The sequence below is a fragment of the Caretta caretta genome, chromosome 3, assembly GCF_965140235.1.
Source record: "Caretta caretta isolate rCarCar2 chromosome 3, rCarCar1.hap1, whole genome shotgun sequence".
In the NCBI taxonomy this organism is placed as follows: Eukaryota; Metazoa; Chordata; order Testudines; family Cheloniidae; genus Caretta; species Caretta caretta.
Genome location: NC_134208.1, coordinates 157,580,855 through 157,599,779, shown reverse-complemented (window position 1 = coordinate 157,599,779; position 18,925 = coordinate 157,580,855). Strand labels below are relative to the sequence as shown.

General features: G+C 47.8%; 1 protein-coding gene across 1 annotated transcript in view; it reads left to right on the top strand.

The window, feature by feature from the left end:
• Positions 1–18,925, top strand: part of GALNT14 (polypeptide N-acetylgalactosaminyltransferase 14) — a 191,075-nt gene that overhangs the window by 80,720 nt on the left and 91,430 nt on the right. The window contains exon 2 of the mRNA XM_048843389.2: positions 3,770–3,939. Coding sequence (XP_048699346.1) covers positions 3,770–3,939 — 170 coding nt within the window. The remainder of the gene's footprint in view (positions 1–3,769; positions 3,940–18,925) is intronic.

The following is an 18,925-nucleotide window of genomic DNA, read 5'->3' as shown; positions in this document are numbered from 1 at the left end:
GAGGGGAGGGAGAAGGAGGAAGGTAACGACAGGCTGTTAGTCTCCCCAGCTTCCAGGGAGAGGCCAGACAAAAGGCAGAGCCTGCTACCTTGCCTGTGCATGGTCCGAGCTTCTGGAAGTGAGGGTGGGCTGGACTATAGTCTTTCTGGTGGCATTTCCTTAAAATGCAGAGGGTCACCCTAGATGCGCCTCCCAGTAGCACCGTGCCCCAAACTTCATGGGGGAACATTCCATTTTTAGTTGCAGGAAGCATTCACTGTCTGATAAACCAGCTCTGCTTCTAGACATTGGGTGCCTTCTATCCAAGGATTGGAAACTGTAAATGGAAAAGTCCTATTTAGTCATCTACAGTAGCTTGTTTCCTTGCCTTGTCTGCTGAGCACACAATCCTAGCTGGAGCACACTCAACCACTGTGCCTTCTCACAGACTAGGCTCCTCAGAACTTCAGAGTTTAACATTGCAGCCTCACCACCGTATGTAAATGGCTGGTGTCCTTGTAATGCTGCAAGTACAAACAGAGGTGCCTAGAACCTATGGTTGACATCACAGCAGTTGGCTAATTGCGTTGTCTTGGAACGGCATCTGTCGATTATGCCATGTGAACTTGGCAAGCATCAAGCTCAAGCTGGCAGAGACTTGCCCACTACCCGCACACCCTTGCAGCACAATTATTCAGAGATCAAAGGGCCAAGCTGCTTAGCCATACTGTACAGGGATAGGTTGCCATTATGCCAAGGTTTTAAAGGGATGCTGTGCTGATAAATCTCTCAATGCAGAGCCTGATTCTCCACTGTTCTGCCCGACATCCACTTGAGCACTTGTATAAATGAGTACACAAGGTACAGGGCAATGGAGAATTAGGGCCACACTAAAGAGGGATACATTTCTTTACCTCTTCTATATAAAGCTGAAAGAAATTTGTAATATTTTGTGGCTGGTTTAATTTTTGCTCTTCCCTCGCTTGACTGGTCAGTTTCACTTCCTGTTTATAGTCCATTCCCTTTTCTGGGTCTCCTGTCTAGCTCAATAACACTGATTCATATACATTCTTTTTTAAATGACCTGTTTTTATGGCCATTTTAAAATGGAAACATTTCTATTCATATTAAGTTTTATAAAACTTTTTTCAAAAACACAACTTCAGCTTTGGGATCTAAACTGCTGACCCTTTCTTCAACAGAGCTGGAATCTCAGGGTCCTCTCCAGCCCTTATAAATTTCAGGGCTTCAGTGGTTCTGAGATGCAATCAGCTCAGTTTTCCCGATCTTTCACTGTGCTGGTAAATCACATTTTACAAGATGCCTTAAAAAAACATAAACTATATTTATTGCACAATATTCTGCACTCCTACCAAGAGCCTACAAACTTTTATGGATAGCCTTCTGCTCATAAACCTCCTGATGGACTGGAGTGGCCTTAACATTTTAATAACTTTCCTTCATTTTTGGTGTCCTGGGATGCCGGACTGATGTTCAGAAAGGTGGACTGTTCTGTGATTGTCATCAGAGGCAGTCCAGCCCAGGTCGAGCGGCTACAAGCAGCAAAGCAATTGTAAGAAATGACATTGTGGTGCACCATATTTATTCCCTCTGCTGAATGTGCTGTGTCTGCAAGTTAAAAGATGATTTTTATGACTCTCAGCAACTGTATGCTCACCTTGGGATATGAAAATAAAGTCATGGTCTTCTTGCCTATTGCAGCATGGCTGGTAATAAAGCTTCTGCAATCAGACCAGGGCTGATAATATGCTTAGATCAGGATTGGGATAGAATTGAGCTTGCTCCTCTGTTGCATGGGCTGAGTAGGTGCAAGAGGGGAATCGCTTCCTCTGCTTATAAATTGATCAGATGGAACTCAAAGGCCAAATTTCTTTCTGGGATAACGCCACTGGTGGAGGTGGATTCAGCTGGAGTTACAGCAGGGTGAATCTGGCCCCCAGGGAACAGAGAGAGCGAGCGTATTCTCCAGGGAGAAGAATAGCATTACAGCAGTGTAAGGTCAGAATGAGCCTTGATGTCTCTGCCCTGAAGAGTTTACATTCAACAGCCCAGACTCTGATCTACATGTCACTGATCAGTAATAACACTGAGGATCACGGAGTTAGTCCTGATTTACGCTGGTGTAACTGAAATCAGAATTTAGCCCAACAGGGTGAGCAACAGTAAGAACTATTGGGAGTGCTCCGGAGGGAGGTCAAGAAATAAAGCTGCCTTTGGTTAAAGCCAGAGAGGTCTCGAGGGACCTGGGAGTCTTTGGACCTGGGAGTTGTGAAGCAGTGCCATGCCTTTGAAGGTGGCCTGTGTTCCCTTAAATTTCACTCCAACGGCCTTGCAGCATGAGAAGGGACATTCCAGGGGAATCTCAATCCAGCCCTTTTTGCTTAAACTGATGTATGGGGTACAGGCTGTTCGTTTGCAAGAGCCATCACTTCCCCCTCCCTCTTCCCCTTCCTATTAACATGGAGAATGTGCTGTCCGATGTGAATAAAATCAATTATGGGATAAAAATCACCTCTTTCAAAAGCTTCATTTTGTGCCATTAGCAGGGGAGAGTGGCAGTGAGATAGAGTAACAAAAAAAAAATCAATTATTCGATAAGATCACAATTTTCTTTGGTGCTGAAATTACTGTACACGTTTGAATCGCTCTGTATTACACGTAGGCTGAGATCAAAGAGCTTGTGCTGCTGTAACGATGTGATCTTATCATGTGCACCTCAGAGCCAGCCCAGAGCCATTGTGTGCTGCTTAACAAAAGGACACTTTGACTCTTGTACAGCTGGGCGAGCAACCAAGTAGCCCTGCGGCTCCCCTATACCTGAGCAAACAGTGGGGATGATGCATCCCCAGATGCCTTGCTTTGCAGGACCCCCTGCTGTCTGGAATAATATGGGGGCAGGGGCGTTGTGAGCAGGCAGTGTTTCCGAACAGATGTTGCACCATTAATTGATCTTCGATTACTAGCAGTAGATATGTCCAATGGCCTGTGTTGGGATGTGAGATGGGCTGGGATCTGAGTTACTACAGAGAATTCTTTCCTGGGTGTCTGGCTGGTGAGTCTTGCCCAAATGCTCAGGGTTTAGCTGATTGCCGTATTTGGGGTTGGGAAGGAATATTCCCCCAGGGTAGATCGGCAGAGGCCCTGGGGTTTTTTCGCCTTTCTCTGCAGCGTGAGGCATGGGTCACTTGCTGGAGGATTCTCTGCACCTTCAAGTCTTTAAACCATGATTTGAGGACTTCAGTAGCTCAGACATAAGTTAGGGGTTTGTTACAGGAGTTGGTGGGTGAGATTCTGTGGCCTGCGTTGGGCAGGAGGTCAGACTAGATGATCATAATGGTCCTTCTGACCTTAAGGTCTATGATTCTAAGCCATCTGAAAGGAAGTGCAGATTGAGCCCAAGTGCCCTTGCCAGGCGGTTGAATATTTGACAGGTGTGAGAAGACATTAAAACACACAATCATAATTTAACCAAGCGAGTCATGGCTGTGGGATGGTGCTGAGGTTTGCCTGAGGAGCTGGCCGCCAAAGGGCAGTACTAAGGGTCCCCGTGCTGAGGGTCTGTCATTTTAATCTGTAGCAGGCCAGATCCTCAGCTGATGTAAATCGGTGCAACTCCATTGACTTCAACTACTATTTGTGGGAGGGAGCAAGAGAGCACCTGTGCTGAGGAGCTGCTAAGCATTTGCTGGGTGTCCCTGCACTCTACCCAGAGACACCTGTGATGTGCAGGCCTCCATGTTCTGATGGGGTTCAATGTTTGTGTGTGCAGGGCTCAGATGTCGACTGGGATGACCTCTGGGATCAGTTCGAAGAGAGAAGGTACCTGAGTGCCCGGAAATGGAAGGGCGGAGAGGACCCATACCGCCTCTACGCCTTTAATCAGCGGGAGAGCGAGAGGATTCCCAGTGACCGTGCCATCCGCGACACCCGGCATTACAGGTTCTTGCATCCTTCCCATCCTCTTCCTTGATCAGGCAGCCCTAGTAAAAAAGGGACATGACTGGCCCTTCCTTAAAGGTGTGCACTGGAGACAAAAAACCTACACTTGGGGAAAATTAATGGGCCAAAGATGTAGCAGACTGTGTTCTTGGATTGGGAACATACCTAGGGTATATCTTTGTCTTCAAAGAGACCCTGATGAGATAAGACATGTTGGCTTAAAAATAATTTCGTTACATGCATTACTAATATCACCTTAGACAATTAATTGAAACAGCTTTTGTGCTGTTTGATACTTTGTTTGCATTTCACCAGGGCAGAGAAGCTAGACTGGTCAATTTTACTTCTTGTTTATAGTCAGTTTCTACTCCTGGTTCTCTTGTGCAAACACAATGATGCTGTTTTAGTTTTTTTCCAAATTGGAAGGGAATGTTTAAATCCTCAAAAATCCCTACTGATTGCACTGAAACTTAAAGAATGTTTCTTGATTTACATGCTGACCTCCAAAAGAATGAGATGGGTCCACAAAATCATGAGATGGGAAATAAAAAGCACTCAACATTTATTTTAAGCCAGTCTGGCTTCTGCTCCTTTAGGATGCATTCAAGTCCTGTTTTCAAGCTTTTCTCTGCAACCATTAGGGTTAGAAACTTTACTTTTTAAAAGTGAAAGCAGATATCGTCTCCTAATCATGTACCTCCTGAAGCCAGGGCTTTCAGAGAAGCACCAAATATCATGAGACATGCAATAAAATCCTGAGAGCTAGCAACTGTGTGATGATTTTTTTTTTAATTCTATTTCTATGATGCTTGTGACCTTTCCCACTTTCTTCAATATAAACCAAACCTAAGTGTTAGGCCTAAATTTATTGAGTGTCCCTTTCATTAGTTTTTGGATGCTTGTGTTGAGTAAACAGTAAATTCACTGATCCACCCACAAATGAAGAGGATTTGGTCTGCATTTTCTTAGGATGAGACTTTCCCCTTGTGTTTGTCTCGTCTCATGTACGACGCTGACATTCTATGCAGTGAAAACTTCACCTGCTCAGCAGGGTGAATGCCATTGGATTCCATTCAGATTCTCGAGGGGAAAAATACACCTCACCTTCCTCCAAGGCAGGCAGAATTTTGAGTGAACAGGACTCTGTGTGTGTGTGTAAACATACCACCAGCACTGATTCCCTCTGGCCCTAGGAGATGTTGTGCTGTGGAGGGAACAATCAGAGGAGGCACCAAGTGAAGCACAGCTGCTCCCTATTCTGTTCAGCAGAGCATGGGGCTAATAAAGGGAGGACGGGATTACTGCTGAGTGAAAGTGTGTGTGTGGGGGGGGGAGGCGGGGACAGGGAGAGAAATAACTTGAAGGGGAAAGGAGTCCAGGAGAGCTGGCTGTATTTCAAGGAATCCCTGTTGAGGTTACAGGGACAAACCATCCCAATGAGTCGAAAGAATAGTAAATATGGCAGGCGACCAGCTTGGCTTAATAGTGAAATCCTAGCGGATCTTAAACATAAAAAAGAAGCTTACAAGAAGTGGAAGGTTGGACATATGACCAGGGAAGAGTATAAAAATATTGCTCGGGCATGTAGGAATGAAATCAGGAGGGCCAAATCGCACCTGGAGCTGCAGCTAGCAAGAGATGTCAAGAGAAACAAGAAGGGTTTCTTCAGGTATGTTGGCAACAAGAAGAAAGCCAAGGAAAGTGTGGGCCCCTTACTGAATGAGGGAGGCAACCTAGTGACAGAGGATGTGGAAAAAGCTAATGTACTCAATGCTTTTTTTGCCTCTGTCTTCACTAACAAGGTCAGCTCCCAGACTGCTGCGCTGGGCATCACAAAATGGGGAATAGATGGCCAGCCCTCTGTGGAGATAGAGGTGGTATGGGACTATTTAGAAAAGCTGGATGTGCACAAGTCCATGGGGCCAGACGAGTTGCATCTGAGAGTGCTGAAGGAATTGGCGGCTGTGATTGCAGAGCCATTGGCCATTATCTTTGAAAACTCGTGGCGAACGGGGGAAGTCCCGGATGACTGGAAAAAGGCTAATGTAGTGCCAATCTTTAAAAAAGGGAAGAAGGAGGATCCTGGGAACTACAGGCCAGTCAGCCTCACCTCAGTCCCTGGAAAAATCATGGAGCAGGTCCTCAAAGAATCAATCCTGAAGCACTTGCATGAGAGGAAGGTGATCAGGAACAGCCAGCATGGATTCACCAAGGGAAGGTCATTCCTGACTAATCTAATCGCCTTTTATGATGAGATTACTGGTTCTGTGGATGAAGGGAAAGCAGTGGATGTATTGTTTCTTGACTTTAGCAAAGCTTTTGACACGGTCTCCCACAGTATTCTTGTCAGCAAGTTAAGGAAGTATGGGCTGGATGAATGCACTATAAGGTGGGTAGAAAGCTGGCTAGATTGTCGGGCTCAACGGGTAGTGATCAATGGCTCCATGTCTAGTTGGCAGCCGGTATCAAGGGGAGTGCCCCAAGGGTCGGTCCTGGGGCCGGTTTTGTTCAATATCTTCATAAATGATCTGGAGGATGGTGTGGATTGCACTCTCAGCAAATTTGCGGATGATACTAAACTGGGAGGAGTGGTAGATACGCTGGAGGGGAGGGATAGGATACAGAAGGACCTAGACAAATTGGAGGATTGGGCCAAAAGAAATCTGATGAGGTTCAATAAGGATAAGTGCAGGGTCCTGCACTTAGGATGGAAGAATCCAATGCACTGCTACAGACTAGGGACCGAATGGCTAGGCAGCAGTTCTGCGGAAAAGGACCTGGGGTGACAGTGGACGAGAAGCTGGATATGAGTCAGCAGTGTGCCCTTGTTGCCAAGAAGGCCAATGGCATTTTGGGATGTATAAGTAGGGGCATAGCGAGCAGATCGAGGGACGTGATCGTTCCCCTCTATTCGACATTGGTGAGGCCTCATCTGGAGTACTGTGTCCAGTTTTGGGCCCCACACTACAAGAAGGATGCGGATAAATTGGAGAGAGTCCAGCGAAGGGCAACAAAAATGATTAGGGGTCTGGAACACATGAGTTATGAGGAGAGGCTGAGGGAGCTGGGATTGTTTAGCCTGCAGAAGAGAAGAATGAGGGGGGATTTGATAGCTGCTTTCAACTACCTGAAAGGGGGTTCCAAAGAGGATGGCTCTAGACTGTTCTCAATGGTATCAGATGACAGAACGAGGAGTAATGGTCTCAAGCTGCAGTGGGGGAGGTTTAGATTGGATATTAGGAAAAACTTTTTCACTAAGAGGGTGGTGAAACACTGGAATGCGTTACCTAGGGAGGTGGTAGAATCTCCTTCCTTAGAGGTTTTTAAGGTCAGGCTTGACAAAGCCCTGGCTGGGATGATTTAACTGGGAATTGGTCCTGCTTCGAGCAGGGGGTTGGACTAGATGACCTTCAGGGGTCCCTTCCAACCCTGATATTCTATGATTCTATGAAATGTAAGGACTTATCTGGCTAGTTCTCCATCAGCCAAAGGAAAGGGCTTCTGAGTGGCTCACTCAAAGAAATCTTTCTGCTTTGGAGGGCCATTTGGATGGTGCTTTGCAGGCGGATTTGTGCCATCTGGGGGATTGTCATCTTTCATAATTACAGTGCTGCTTGGCTTAGGGGTGATGGACTCCCCTAATGACAGTCAAAAACTGACAGGCAGCAGCCGAGTGCTTTCAGCTTTTTTTTGGGGGGGGGAGGATCTGGAGGGGCCTGATTTCACTATACAGTATCTAGGCAAAGGATTCTGATATTTTCCTTTACAAGAGCTCACCCAGTTTTAATCCCCATTTTCTCCACGAGGCTCTTAAGGGGAAATGCTGCCACAGGCCTGTATCCTACCTACTCGGCACATCTTGTCCTTTCATCAGTCAGTTGCATGTAGCAATAGCGGCCCCCATCGTCCCCTCCTGTGGGCAAACTTGTGGTAGGGAATCTCCCTGAGGTTCTTGTGGCAAAGTGTTCTCTCTGGCCATTCTTCTCAGCCAGCTTCTTGCTGGTGCAGTTCCAACAGGGTCACGCTCACAGGGCTCTCTTGGCCAGCAGCAGTCTCTGTGACACTACCCACTGCCTCTAGCTCTAATAACTTTCTCCTGATCCATGTTGCTGATGCAGGGTGCGGCACGTCCTATCCACTCCCAGGCCTGGATCCCCAGACCTGCAGAGAACCCTTCTCAGGGTCCTGCAGAAAGAGTAACTGCTGCCCTATGGAGACTTATCCCATCCCTATCCCATCTTTCAGAGGGGAGAGCTGAGATCTCCATGAGTGGGCATCTAGGGGATACAATCAGGACCAATGACTATGCTTCTAAGCAGTATTCCTTTCAGTGCAGTGAACAATCAATCACTAATGGGTTCTTCACCTCCTTGTGAAGTACATTACTCACACATGGGGCAATACAAGCACTGAGGGACTTGCCCAAGGCTGCCTTGATGGCCAGGGGAAGATCCAGGATGAGAAACCAGGACTTCCTGGCCCCCAGCTCTGTGCTGCTTCATGCGGGGCAGTGACAGGTGGTGCAAAGAATTATTTAAAAGGTTTGCGCTAGAAGAGACAGCAGAGACTTGTTGATTTGGCAGTACAGTGAAGGAGCTACATCTTCTCCTGGACAGTATCACCTAGCGGTGGATTTGATGTATGGGTAGGGAATCTGCCCTGCCTGGAGAGGCTGGGGCAATCTGAACTCTGCCTTCCGAGAGCTAAATTAGAACTCCTTTCTCTTGTGTTCCCCAGTCCTGCTTCTCCTTCCGCAATCCACTTGGTTTGAGTTATAGCGGGGCTCTGCTTGCTTTCCAAGGACTTAGCCCAACCTTAATATAGTTCCCATCCAACCGCCATAATCCTTAGTACTCTGATAAGTAGAGACGGACCTGGTCTGAATCTGGGTCAGAATCCGATCCTGGGTCTGGATTTGAAATTCCTAAATTGCCTCTGTGTAAAGGGGGAGAACTGAAATGTGGGAGCCAAACCGCCAGCATTAACTTCCCCAATTCAGCTCCTAAGGCTGGGGCCTGAGCCCATCTCTAATGACAAAATTGCACCAGTTCTGTAGCACAATTTCTGTTGTGATTTTTTTTCCCCCCACTCCCTTGCCTAGTGAGCCCAGATGCTTTTCCCTCCGAAGGGGAGCTGACAGCCCTGATGGACACATGCTATGGCTGAGCAGAGAGATCCTGCTATTCCTGGAGAGAATTAATGCAGGGGATATTAACCATCTGCCCTGTTTTCAAAGGAAAATCAACTAGACTGACCCTTTCTCCAGACCCTGTTGTGGTCTGGCTGCTTTTTTTTTCTGGGTGCCGGACATGGTGTTGAGTGTGTTGGAAAAGAAAAGCTCTCATTAAGGGAGGAAGCAAGGGCACAGCGTGTGGAGGGGCCTGGGCTAATTACATTTACTTCCAATTTCCTTAACCTGATAATTGGATTCTGATTTATTGAATATGTCTGGCTAATGATGCATCATCCACAGTGTTGTTCAAGCATTAGAGCAGCCACTAAGGAACTGGGGCTGCCTGGAGATTCAAGAGCACCAGACAGCTGGGAGGAGGGGGCTTCAGGAAGACCGGTCTAACAGCGCTCCATGGAAGAAGGTTTTTGTTCCCTGTGCAGCTGTTTGGGGAGGTGCAGCAGTACGCCCCGGCACTACAGTGTGCTTTGCAAACAGATCTCGCTGCTACGTCTCATTGGATAGAGGCACTGAGGAGGGTTTGTTTGTTCTCTTAGCATAGCCTGGTGGGTAAATGGAAACTGTCATATCACACTCTCGCAGCAGGGAGATTTTCAGCGGCTGACGGGCTGCACGAGGGAAAGGGTAGAGGGGAGTCAGGCTGGGGTTGAACGCCTTGGAAACTGGTGCTGTACCTTCTCCCAGGCAGGAAGAGTTGAGCCTGCGAAGGGCTGGGGAGCTCATGGGAGACCGACAGTGACTGTCACTAATGGCAGGTGAGCTGCAAAAGGCTCCGTTTGGACAAGCAGCCAAAGGACAACTTCGGTCTAATGAGCAGGCTTGGAATCCCTTGGGAACAGGCTTTCTCGGGGGGGAAAAAAAGCCAGGGGCGGCCAAAAATTTTTTTGCTTGGGGCGGCAAAAATCCCAGAGCGGGCCTTGGTGGCAGCACCTCCCATTAGGAGGGGGGCCCTTTGTGCTAGGTGCTGGTCCCACACCGAGGGAGCAACTTGTTTACTTCATTTATAGCGCTCTGGCTTTAGGTCAATGGAGTGTGTCCACACTACTGACCCCGGGCAGTGTCAGCTTTGCCTTTCCGCTTCCCCCCTCAGGCAGCATTACGCTGATTCAGGTGGAGTCCCTGTCGTCTTAGGCGAGAGATTCAACTCCCACCAGAAGGCTGGCTGAGAGTGGCCCTTCTGCCCCTTGCTGGGGGCCTTTCTGCATGTCCCTCCCCATCCCCCCCAGTAAACCCCTGTCCCCAGGAGTGCAGGTCCTTAGCCAGTAATTCAGCGGTGGATTGCTGCCTGCGACAAAGTGCTTTGCTCTCTCTAGCCGTGCCCCTGCTTATGCCCACCCCCCTCCAGCTCTGTAACTCCTCCAGCAGCATTGTTGGCTGTGATGAACCACAGGTGGTTTCTCAGAGCAATAGTATCAGCCACAAAGGGTCACCTGCTGGGCCTGCAGCAGGAGGAGTGGAAACGGGAGATGTGCTCCTCTCAGTCCCTCCACTGCCCCCTGGCCCTTTCCCCTTCCAAAGCTGGCAGGGGCGTGTTTGAATCTGGTGCTCTGGGTCAGCCCATTGAAGAGATGAGGAGCAGCTGTGAAGTTCATTCCTGGATCTGAACTTCCCCAAAATTTGCAAGGTGTGGGGGGTGGATCCAGGGTTCAGAGTCCTAGTAGGAGTGCTGTGGGCCCACCTCTCGGACAAGGTTCTGTTCGAGCCGAGTTTCAGGTTGCTTCTTCTCCAACCTTTTTCTCCCACCCCGACCGTAGGGCATGTGTGACTGCAGCAGGACTAGCAAACCTCCAAAGCACAGTCATTCCCAGCCAGTGTCACCTGCCCAAAGAAATGGGAGAACTTCCCTGCTCTTGTGCTTGTAGCTTTTCCACTCTGAATGTGATTCTTTCTCCGGGATGGTTCTCGAAGATCTCCCTGCTTTTTGTCCCAGCCCAGCTAAGCAGTTGGAATGGCCAGGAAAACTTGGCAGGCTCAGAGCAGCAAACTCCTGTTAAAGAATCAGAGAAAAGGGGCAAATGTTTGCGTGGGGCCAGGGAGAGGGGGCAGGAGGGAAATCTGGCACCAATCTCCAGTTGCTTTGCAATATTTTTTTTCCCTTTGCTGATTCAGAGGTGGTGCTCTGTCTCAGACAATGAGGAAATGTAGAGTCAGTGGAATTAGAGCAGGAAAAGACCTATTAAGTCATTTTATCCATTCTCTCCCAAAGCCAGGTTGAAAAACAGTCCACAGGGAACAATGACTTGAGCAATGGGGCTTCCACCACTTCTCCAGGGAGACCACAGTCTAAAGGGTCTCACAGTTGGGTAATTTTTCCTGGTAACCAGCCTGACCTTTCCTATGTTTAATTGCATTCCTGGTTAAAAGTTTTATACCCCCTTGGATCATCAGTGGCTTTCAACCTGTGGTCCACAGACCCCTGGGGGTCTGCAGACTGTGTCTAAGATTACCAAAGGGGTCTGCACCTCCATTTGAAAATTTTTAGGGGTCTGGTAATGAAAAAAGGTTGAAAACCACTGCTCCAAGCAATGCCTCTCCCTGCTTTAAGCACTTGTCGATGGCAGATGGCATCCCGATCCCGTTTACCAAACCATTGAACGTTAAACATTTCACGTTCCCACAGAACAAAGGCATTTCCACATGCTCTGCTCAAAGTTAGTAATTCATCGTTCTTAAAATGCTGCAAGTCCAAAGCATGGCTGGCTGGCCTTTGCCAGAAGGTTGACTCCATAGCACTCTACGAGTGCCTCTAATGCACAGCTTCTCTGTGCAAGCTAGCTAGTCCACTGAGGGCTGTGATCCACACACGCACTCTTGGATTGCATCCTGTCATGTCCCCCCCTTAAATACCCACTAGCAAACGTGGTGATAAAATGGGAACCCAGGTCACAGAGAGTCAGGGTTGTGGGTCTGTGTGTGGTGCGGCGCAGAGGGGTGTGCTGTTGCTCAGCAAGTTGGGAAACGGTCAGAGAGTAGGATGCATTACCCAAAGCCCTAAGAATTCTCAGTGATGGCTTCTGGGTTTCTTCCAGCTGTAGCATGCACCTCCCAAGGAGTTCAGACATTCCGGTGTTCATGGTATTACTCTTCCATATGCTAGTCACACTGACCTCCACTGTCAGAATGCTCCGCTGGTTTTATAGGTGCACACGTGGTGGTGCTGCACTGGCCTTGAGCTTGCTCTTCCTGATGATGATAGAGTGAAGGGGAGAAAATGGGTTGGTGGTGAGGGTACATTAGAAGACAAACTCTGGGAGGGGAAGAGTGAGGGAGCCTCTGAAGGACTTGTCTTTATCATGTATATGACATGGCCCTGCACAGGGCCTCCCCATGTGCCTAGTTTCCAGTGTTTGCCTTGCTTTTTCCATCTCAATTCTAATACGAATTTAGCAGCTACTACCTCAAGAGCTGCTGGAGCTAGAAGGCAAAGCCTTGATGCCCTCTGAAATCCTGGAGTAGTGCAGTGATACTCTGCTTAAGCACCTTCCATCCGAGGGTCCCACAGTGTTTTACGCACATGCCCATCTGTATTAACCTCTAATTCTACTGCTGCCTGAGAGAGAGCCGCTGCTAAAACTAAGCTGGACTTGAAGTGGGAAGTAAGAAGGTGGTAGGAAGACTGATGGGATTGGAGGGTAAACTGCTAGAGCTAGGAGTACTTTGGCAGATCCAGGGCCATCTCGAATAAACCTGTGTGACCCTGCCAAGCCATTCACATACCGTCCTTCTTCCAATCCCTTTGCTGCAAGGCCCATGAATCAGTATGTCACCTTCTTCTCATCTCCTACCCTATGGCCTACATAGGCCAGCTTGTGGTAGTTGGTGAGAGTTTGTCTCCACATGGGTGGATAATCTTTCCAGAATGGGAGCTTGTGCTTGTAGAGGCAGTTAGGGGGTCCCTGTTAGAGAGAGGTAGGGGCTTAAAACTGCTGTTCCCGACCCAGGCTGCAATAAAGAGGGGGCTGGGTGGTATTTGGAGACCTCAGGGGCCCAAGCTGTTTTCAGCACAGGGCTCCGTCAGCACAAAGCCACTCTCACAGACTGGAGCAGGAGCACATCATCCTACTATTTTGATCTATCCTTTGTGTGATGGTACACATGGTGTGCGCCGGGGTGTTGGGGATCTGTGCATGTGTGTATTTTGTGTGTATGTGTGTATGCAGGTAGGTTAAACGTTTGTGTGAGTGGCATCTGAAAGGTGAGTGTGCAGTGCAAATGTGTGCTGCAAGGCATGAGTGGGGCAATTGTATAGTGTCTGTGTGCTCATGTGTGCTTTGGAGTTACATTTTCCTGTTGAGTTGATTATTGCAGTGGTTCTCAACCAGGGGTACGTGTACTCTTGGGGGTACTCAGAGGGCTTCCAGGGGGGTACATCCACTCATCTAGATATTTGCCTAGTTTTATAACATACATACAAAGCACTAGGAAAGTCAGTGCAAACTAAAATTTCATAGATGCTGGTTTGTTTATACTGCTCTGTACGCTATGCACTGGCATGCAAGTACAATATTTATATTCCAACTGATTTATTTTATAATTATATGGTCAAAATGAGAAAGTAAGCAATATTTCAGTAACAGTGTGCTGTGACACTTTTGTATTTTAATGTCTGATTTTGTAAGTTTTTAAGTGAGGTATAAATGGGGGTATGCAAGACAAATCAGACTCTTGAAAGGGGTACAGTAGTCTGGAAAGGTTAAGACCCACTGGACCATTGCATTCCAGACTCTGGTTGGGCACTGGATTGCATTCAAGCACTCTTGATAATTATATACTATCTCAACAATAGCAAAAGTCATAAATGGGAACAATTAGATTTTGACAACATCTCCTTGCCTGAAAGTTTTCTGTGACTCCTCAGCCCCTGTATTATTTCTCCTATTGCCTTGTCATTCTCCAAATCTAGTTACCTTTCTGAAGCCTGCTGCACTAAACCTGCTTAGAAATGAATCAAAATGAACAATTTGTCCTGACAACTAGAAACAATTTCAACACTGCAATATTTTGTACCACCAAAGGAAATTTTGGCTTTATGTCTTTTCCTTGCTCAGCTTCCTCAGAGCTCTTTGTAATGTTCTCTGCTATCCCTCCAGAGGATCACCTGAAATCATTAGTGTCTGCAGAGTGACCTGTGTAGAAATGACCCCTTCCCACTCCACTGAGCCCTGTGTGTATTCAGAGTCTCATATCTTGCTTACATTTGTGACTGAAAACTGCTTTCATTGCTCCTTTCAGAGCCAACACCTGTCTTTGGGGGAGAGAGTTGGACCCTCTCCTGGCTCTCACATCCTCATGACAATTGGTAACGCCCAGCTGCAGAACTGAACTCTACCCTCGTTACTGAGGTTGCATGGGTAAAACTGAGGGCAGAATTTGAAGACAGTACGAGGGGTTGTGCGTGTGAATGTGAGGGCAGAATTTAGCCCGCAGTATCTTTATTACTGGTGATACAGTAGGGTCCCTCTCTGATCCCAGGTGAGGTTTGCATGGCTAACAGATAGATAAATCCCCATGTATTTCAAAGGAGACCCATACTTTAAAGCTGTCATGATTTAATTGCTGCCTTTCCTGTTGCTGACCCTAGGTGGTTTTTCTCTCTTGGTTGGCAGCTGCAGTGTGGCTGGGCTAGTGCAATGTCCTATGCCATGTGGACCAAGTCTTGAGGTCAGTGTTTACTCAGGCGAAGTCCTGTTAACTTTGATCGATACTGAACGTGGCTCTATATAAACACACACACCCACGCACACCCCTATCCAATCTGACATGACTGGTGTAGTTTTTGCTCAAGGGAAGCCTCGCCTTGGGAATAACAGGGAGTTCTAGACCAGGGCTGAGGGGCATTGGCAGAGATGTGTTAAACCCCAGGATGGGAATAATAGTGCTTGCTCTATGCTGGGACTGAAGTGCTTCATCTGCATAGTGGGTCATGCTGCAGGTCAGCATTGGGGCTTACTGTCATCCACTGTTTGGGGGTGAAGGTGGAAGAGGGCACTGGAAAAGCAAGGGGCACTCAGGCCTGGATTCAGGTACATTGTCTGAGCTCTGAGGTGGCTCAGTGCTGTGTGAGCAGGAGGTGCTGTGCAGTAAGTCAGGACTGAGGAACATTGGCTGAGCTGTAGGGTGGAGGAGCAGGGAGCTGGTGCCACAGTATTCTGCAGGGGTGGTCCCAAACACTTCCTCAAGACAGAACAAGAAGCAATGGTCTGACAGAACAAGAAACAATGGTCTCAAGTTGCAGTGGGTTTAGGTTGGATATTAGGAAACACTATTTCACTAGGAGGGTGGTGAAGCACTGGAATGGGTTACCAAAGGAGGTGGTGGAATCTCCATCCTTAGAGGCTTTTAAGGCCCGGCTTGACAAAGCCCTGGCTGGGATGATTTAGTTGGTGTTGGTCCTGCTTTGAGCAGGGGGTTGGACTAGATGACCTCCTGAGGTCTCTTCCATCCCTAATCTTCTATGATTCTATGATAATAACATGGTGATTAGTGGGTTCGATGAAAGGGCACTCTCAGGTCCATAGGCAAAGCTATGCCATGGGGCAAGGAGTGGTAGGAGTACTCCAAATAAGGATTGAGGGTGCATAGGAGCAGTGGGGGAGACAGTGCTGGAATAGGAGCAGATGTTGCGTGTCGGGACTCAGGAGTGTTGGCGAAGCTTGGTGACAGCATTTTTAGTCGCCAGCACCCCAGAGCCAATAATCCCCAGCAGGTTTGTCCTGTCCCTGGCTCTGCGATTCCAGTCATTTGTGTACTCTCAGGGTGAATCCAGGAGATCGATTTCATTGCCAAATAAGATTTATTATGTTTGGGCCAAGTGTCTGATCCAACTCCTGTGTGTGTGTGGGCACCATCACTCCGGCTCCCTAGACAACAGAGGATGGTCGGTGGCAGGAAGATCCAAGGCTAGATTAGCCAAGTAGAACCTGAGCTGGGCTTCTCCTCTCGAGCCCAGCCTCTCACAGCTTGTGGCTGACCTACAAGATAGCAAAACATGCTTTTCTGAGGGACGGTTGTGACAAGGAACAGCTGGGAATAAAGGCAAGGTGAAAATGTCTCCTGCGGGAAATGGCTTAGTCACTTATTTTTCCCAATTGCTGGTGCCCCGAGAGTGCAGCATGATTTTGCTTGACATCTTTGTGCTTGTTCCAGAACCTACTGGGATAGTGAGGAGTGGGACTCTGGAAACACACTCTGTACTGATGGGGACTGGCTTGTGCTTCAGTGATGAATTGTGAGCAGATCAAATGGATGTGGTTCCATTTCTCCAATCAACACTTGACTGTGACAGCTTAAAACAAAATCAGTGGTTTTTAGACTTTTTGTAGAGTGGGCAACATCTTAGCAGAGAGATTTCCCATTGGCACCTGCCCTCCTGTGCCCAGTCACACTACGACCCTTTGGTAACCACTGTAATTGCTTGCATGGAACGTTAACATTAGGAACGGCTCTAATATATTTTTAGTTTCTTTTAGTGCACTTTAGAAGCTGAAAACAAGTTGGAGTGGCAGCACCATGTAGCCAGCCAGCTCTCTGCAGTCCACCCGCAAGCTCGCAATTAACAGAGCCAGTTCACTAACTAGCCAGGGAGATCTAGCCAAATGCTACAAAAAAGTCCTGATGAAGAACTCGCCCTCCCTCCACGAAACCCCTTCCCAGCTGTAACAGAAAACTACAAACAATATGCCATAGCTTATACCTGTTGTCACTCCCAATGCTGGGCTCTAGGATCAGCTGACTGAGAGGGTCAGATCCTGATGCGACTCTCACCTCAAAGGCTTCAGCTGTTATAACTCAGGTCAGAGTTTGACCCAGAGTTTGCTTCTTCCCCCAACAATGAGCTACGGGCCAGTCTGGAAAACCCCTTCAATGGCTTGAACATGGGAACTCAACATTGGTTCCCTGCTGCGAAGGAGTGTTGTTGGCATTGCTGTGTTCAGATACAGTTGTGATCTGTCATCCCCACAGGTGTGGTATTCCAGTGGAAGGCAGTGAACTCCTCCATCTCATCTATTGTTTCTAGAGCCCTTGGGGATCCATGTTGTAAAAAGGGTGCTGTATGCGTCAGTGTTAGATGGGGAAGGATAAGTCCTGCTCTCATGTCTTACATGACTGCACCCCTCTAATGTCTTGCCAACTGTGAATATCCTTTGTTGTCTAGAGCAGTGCTACTCAAAGTGGTGGTCCGTGGACCGGTGTCGGTCCGCAAGCCATCGGCTGCCGGTCTGCGCGCACATTGGAAAAAAAAATTGCTGGTTCCCCCACATCAGATAGCTTGAGAAGCACTGGTCTAGAGAGCAGAACTGACACTGCTTGTGTGACCCAAGGTGTGCTCCCTTCATTGTCAAAACTGCCCGGGCAACAAGCCAGCAGCAGAACTGCACAAACATTCCCAACAAAGCCTGCCACCCTGGGAAACTCACCTGGTTCCGGGTCTTGTTACAGATTTGAAACTCAGACTGAGTTTGCAGAAAGTTCCAAGAAGGCTCCTGGACCTTTTGGGTGACCCTGGCCTGCCTGTGATGGGCCCAAACCCAAATCCGTAGATCTGAACATCCAAAACCTTAGGAAAGCTGAACTCTGGCCCCTCTAGCTTCAATCCACCTTTAGTTCTGAACAACCATAGTTCACTGTCTGGGTTAGCATCAAAATCACATTTCAGCTGAATTGCATGTTGAGGTTTGGGTTAATTTGAACTTGAAACTCGGAGTGAAATTCAGGGGGGTGCACACACATGGGTCAGTCCTGGAGAACTTGTTTGCATGAACCACTAGGAACAGGAACCACTGAGCTCACACAAACCTACCCAGGAGTCTGGCTTTTGAATTTATCAGTGGATAAATCTGAACCAATCTGAGATGCATAACTAAACACTAGGTCTTGTTGCAGAGTCTGTTGAGGCCTCCAGACCTTCTCTGTGTCACTCTTGGTTGAAAGCCAGTTCTGAGGCAGAGTTTTGTATCAGTTGACATAATTGACAAACCTTGCTTGTAGTGCACGTGATTTGTAGTCCTTCTCTCTCAGCAGTTCACATTAATGTGACATGGGTTTGTATGGATGTCCTTGAAATACCCATCTCATTCCAGTTTTCCAGGCACTATGGACCTGATTCTTCCCTCACTTATGCTGCTGTAAATCAGGAGTAATGCCAATGAAATCAAACTCCACTGAATTGTAAAACTGGATTCAATGAGAGGAGAAATAGACCAACATCAGGGTAAAATGCCTTTGGGAAGCCTATGGCCATCTCTGCATACCATGTGTCCCTCTCATTGTTAGCATTTAGTTGTTCTACAATAGCCAAGATCAGGGTCCCATTCTGTTAGGCGCTGTACATACACAGAATAAGTGACAGTCCCTGCCCCAAAGAGCTTACACTCTAATTAGACGTGGGAGGACAAAAAGTGGGAGAAAGGAATTATTATTATTCCCATTTTGCAGATGGGATCCAGAGATGAAGTGATTTGCCCAAGGTCACAAAGGGAGTTTGTGGCCAAGTCTGGAACTTATCTCCTGAATCCCAATCCAGGGTGTTAACCACAAGATCATCTTTCCCCAGCCTACTCAGAGGGCCTGATTCTGTTGTCACCTACAGCTATTTCACTCCAGTGTGACTCCACATGAATTCATTGTGATTACTCCTGACTTGCACTGGTATGGAGGAGAAGACAATCAAGCTGAGAGGTTGGGTGTGGCCTCTAGGCTAGCTGACCCAGAATATAGCACTTCTGTATTTGCTCCCTTATCCTGCAACCTTCTGAGCACTGTTGCCCTTAAGACATCTCCTGTTGAACTTGTCAC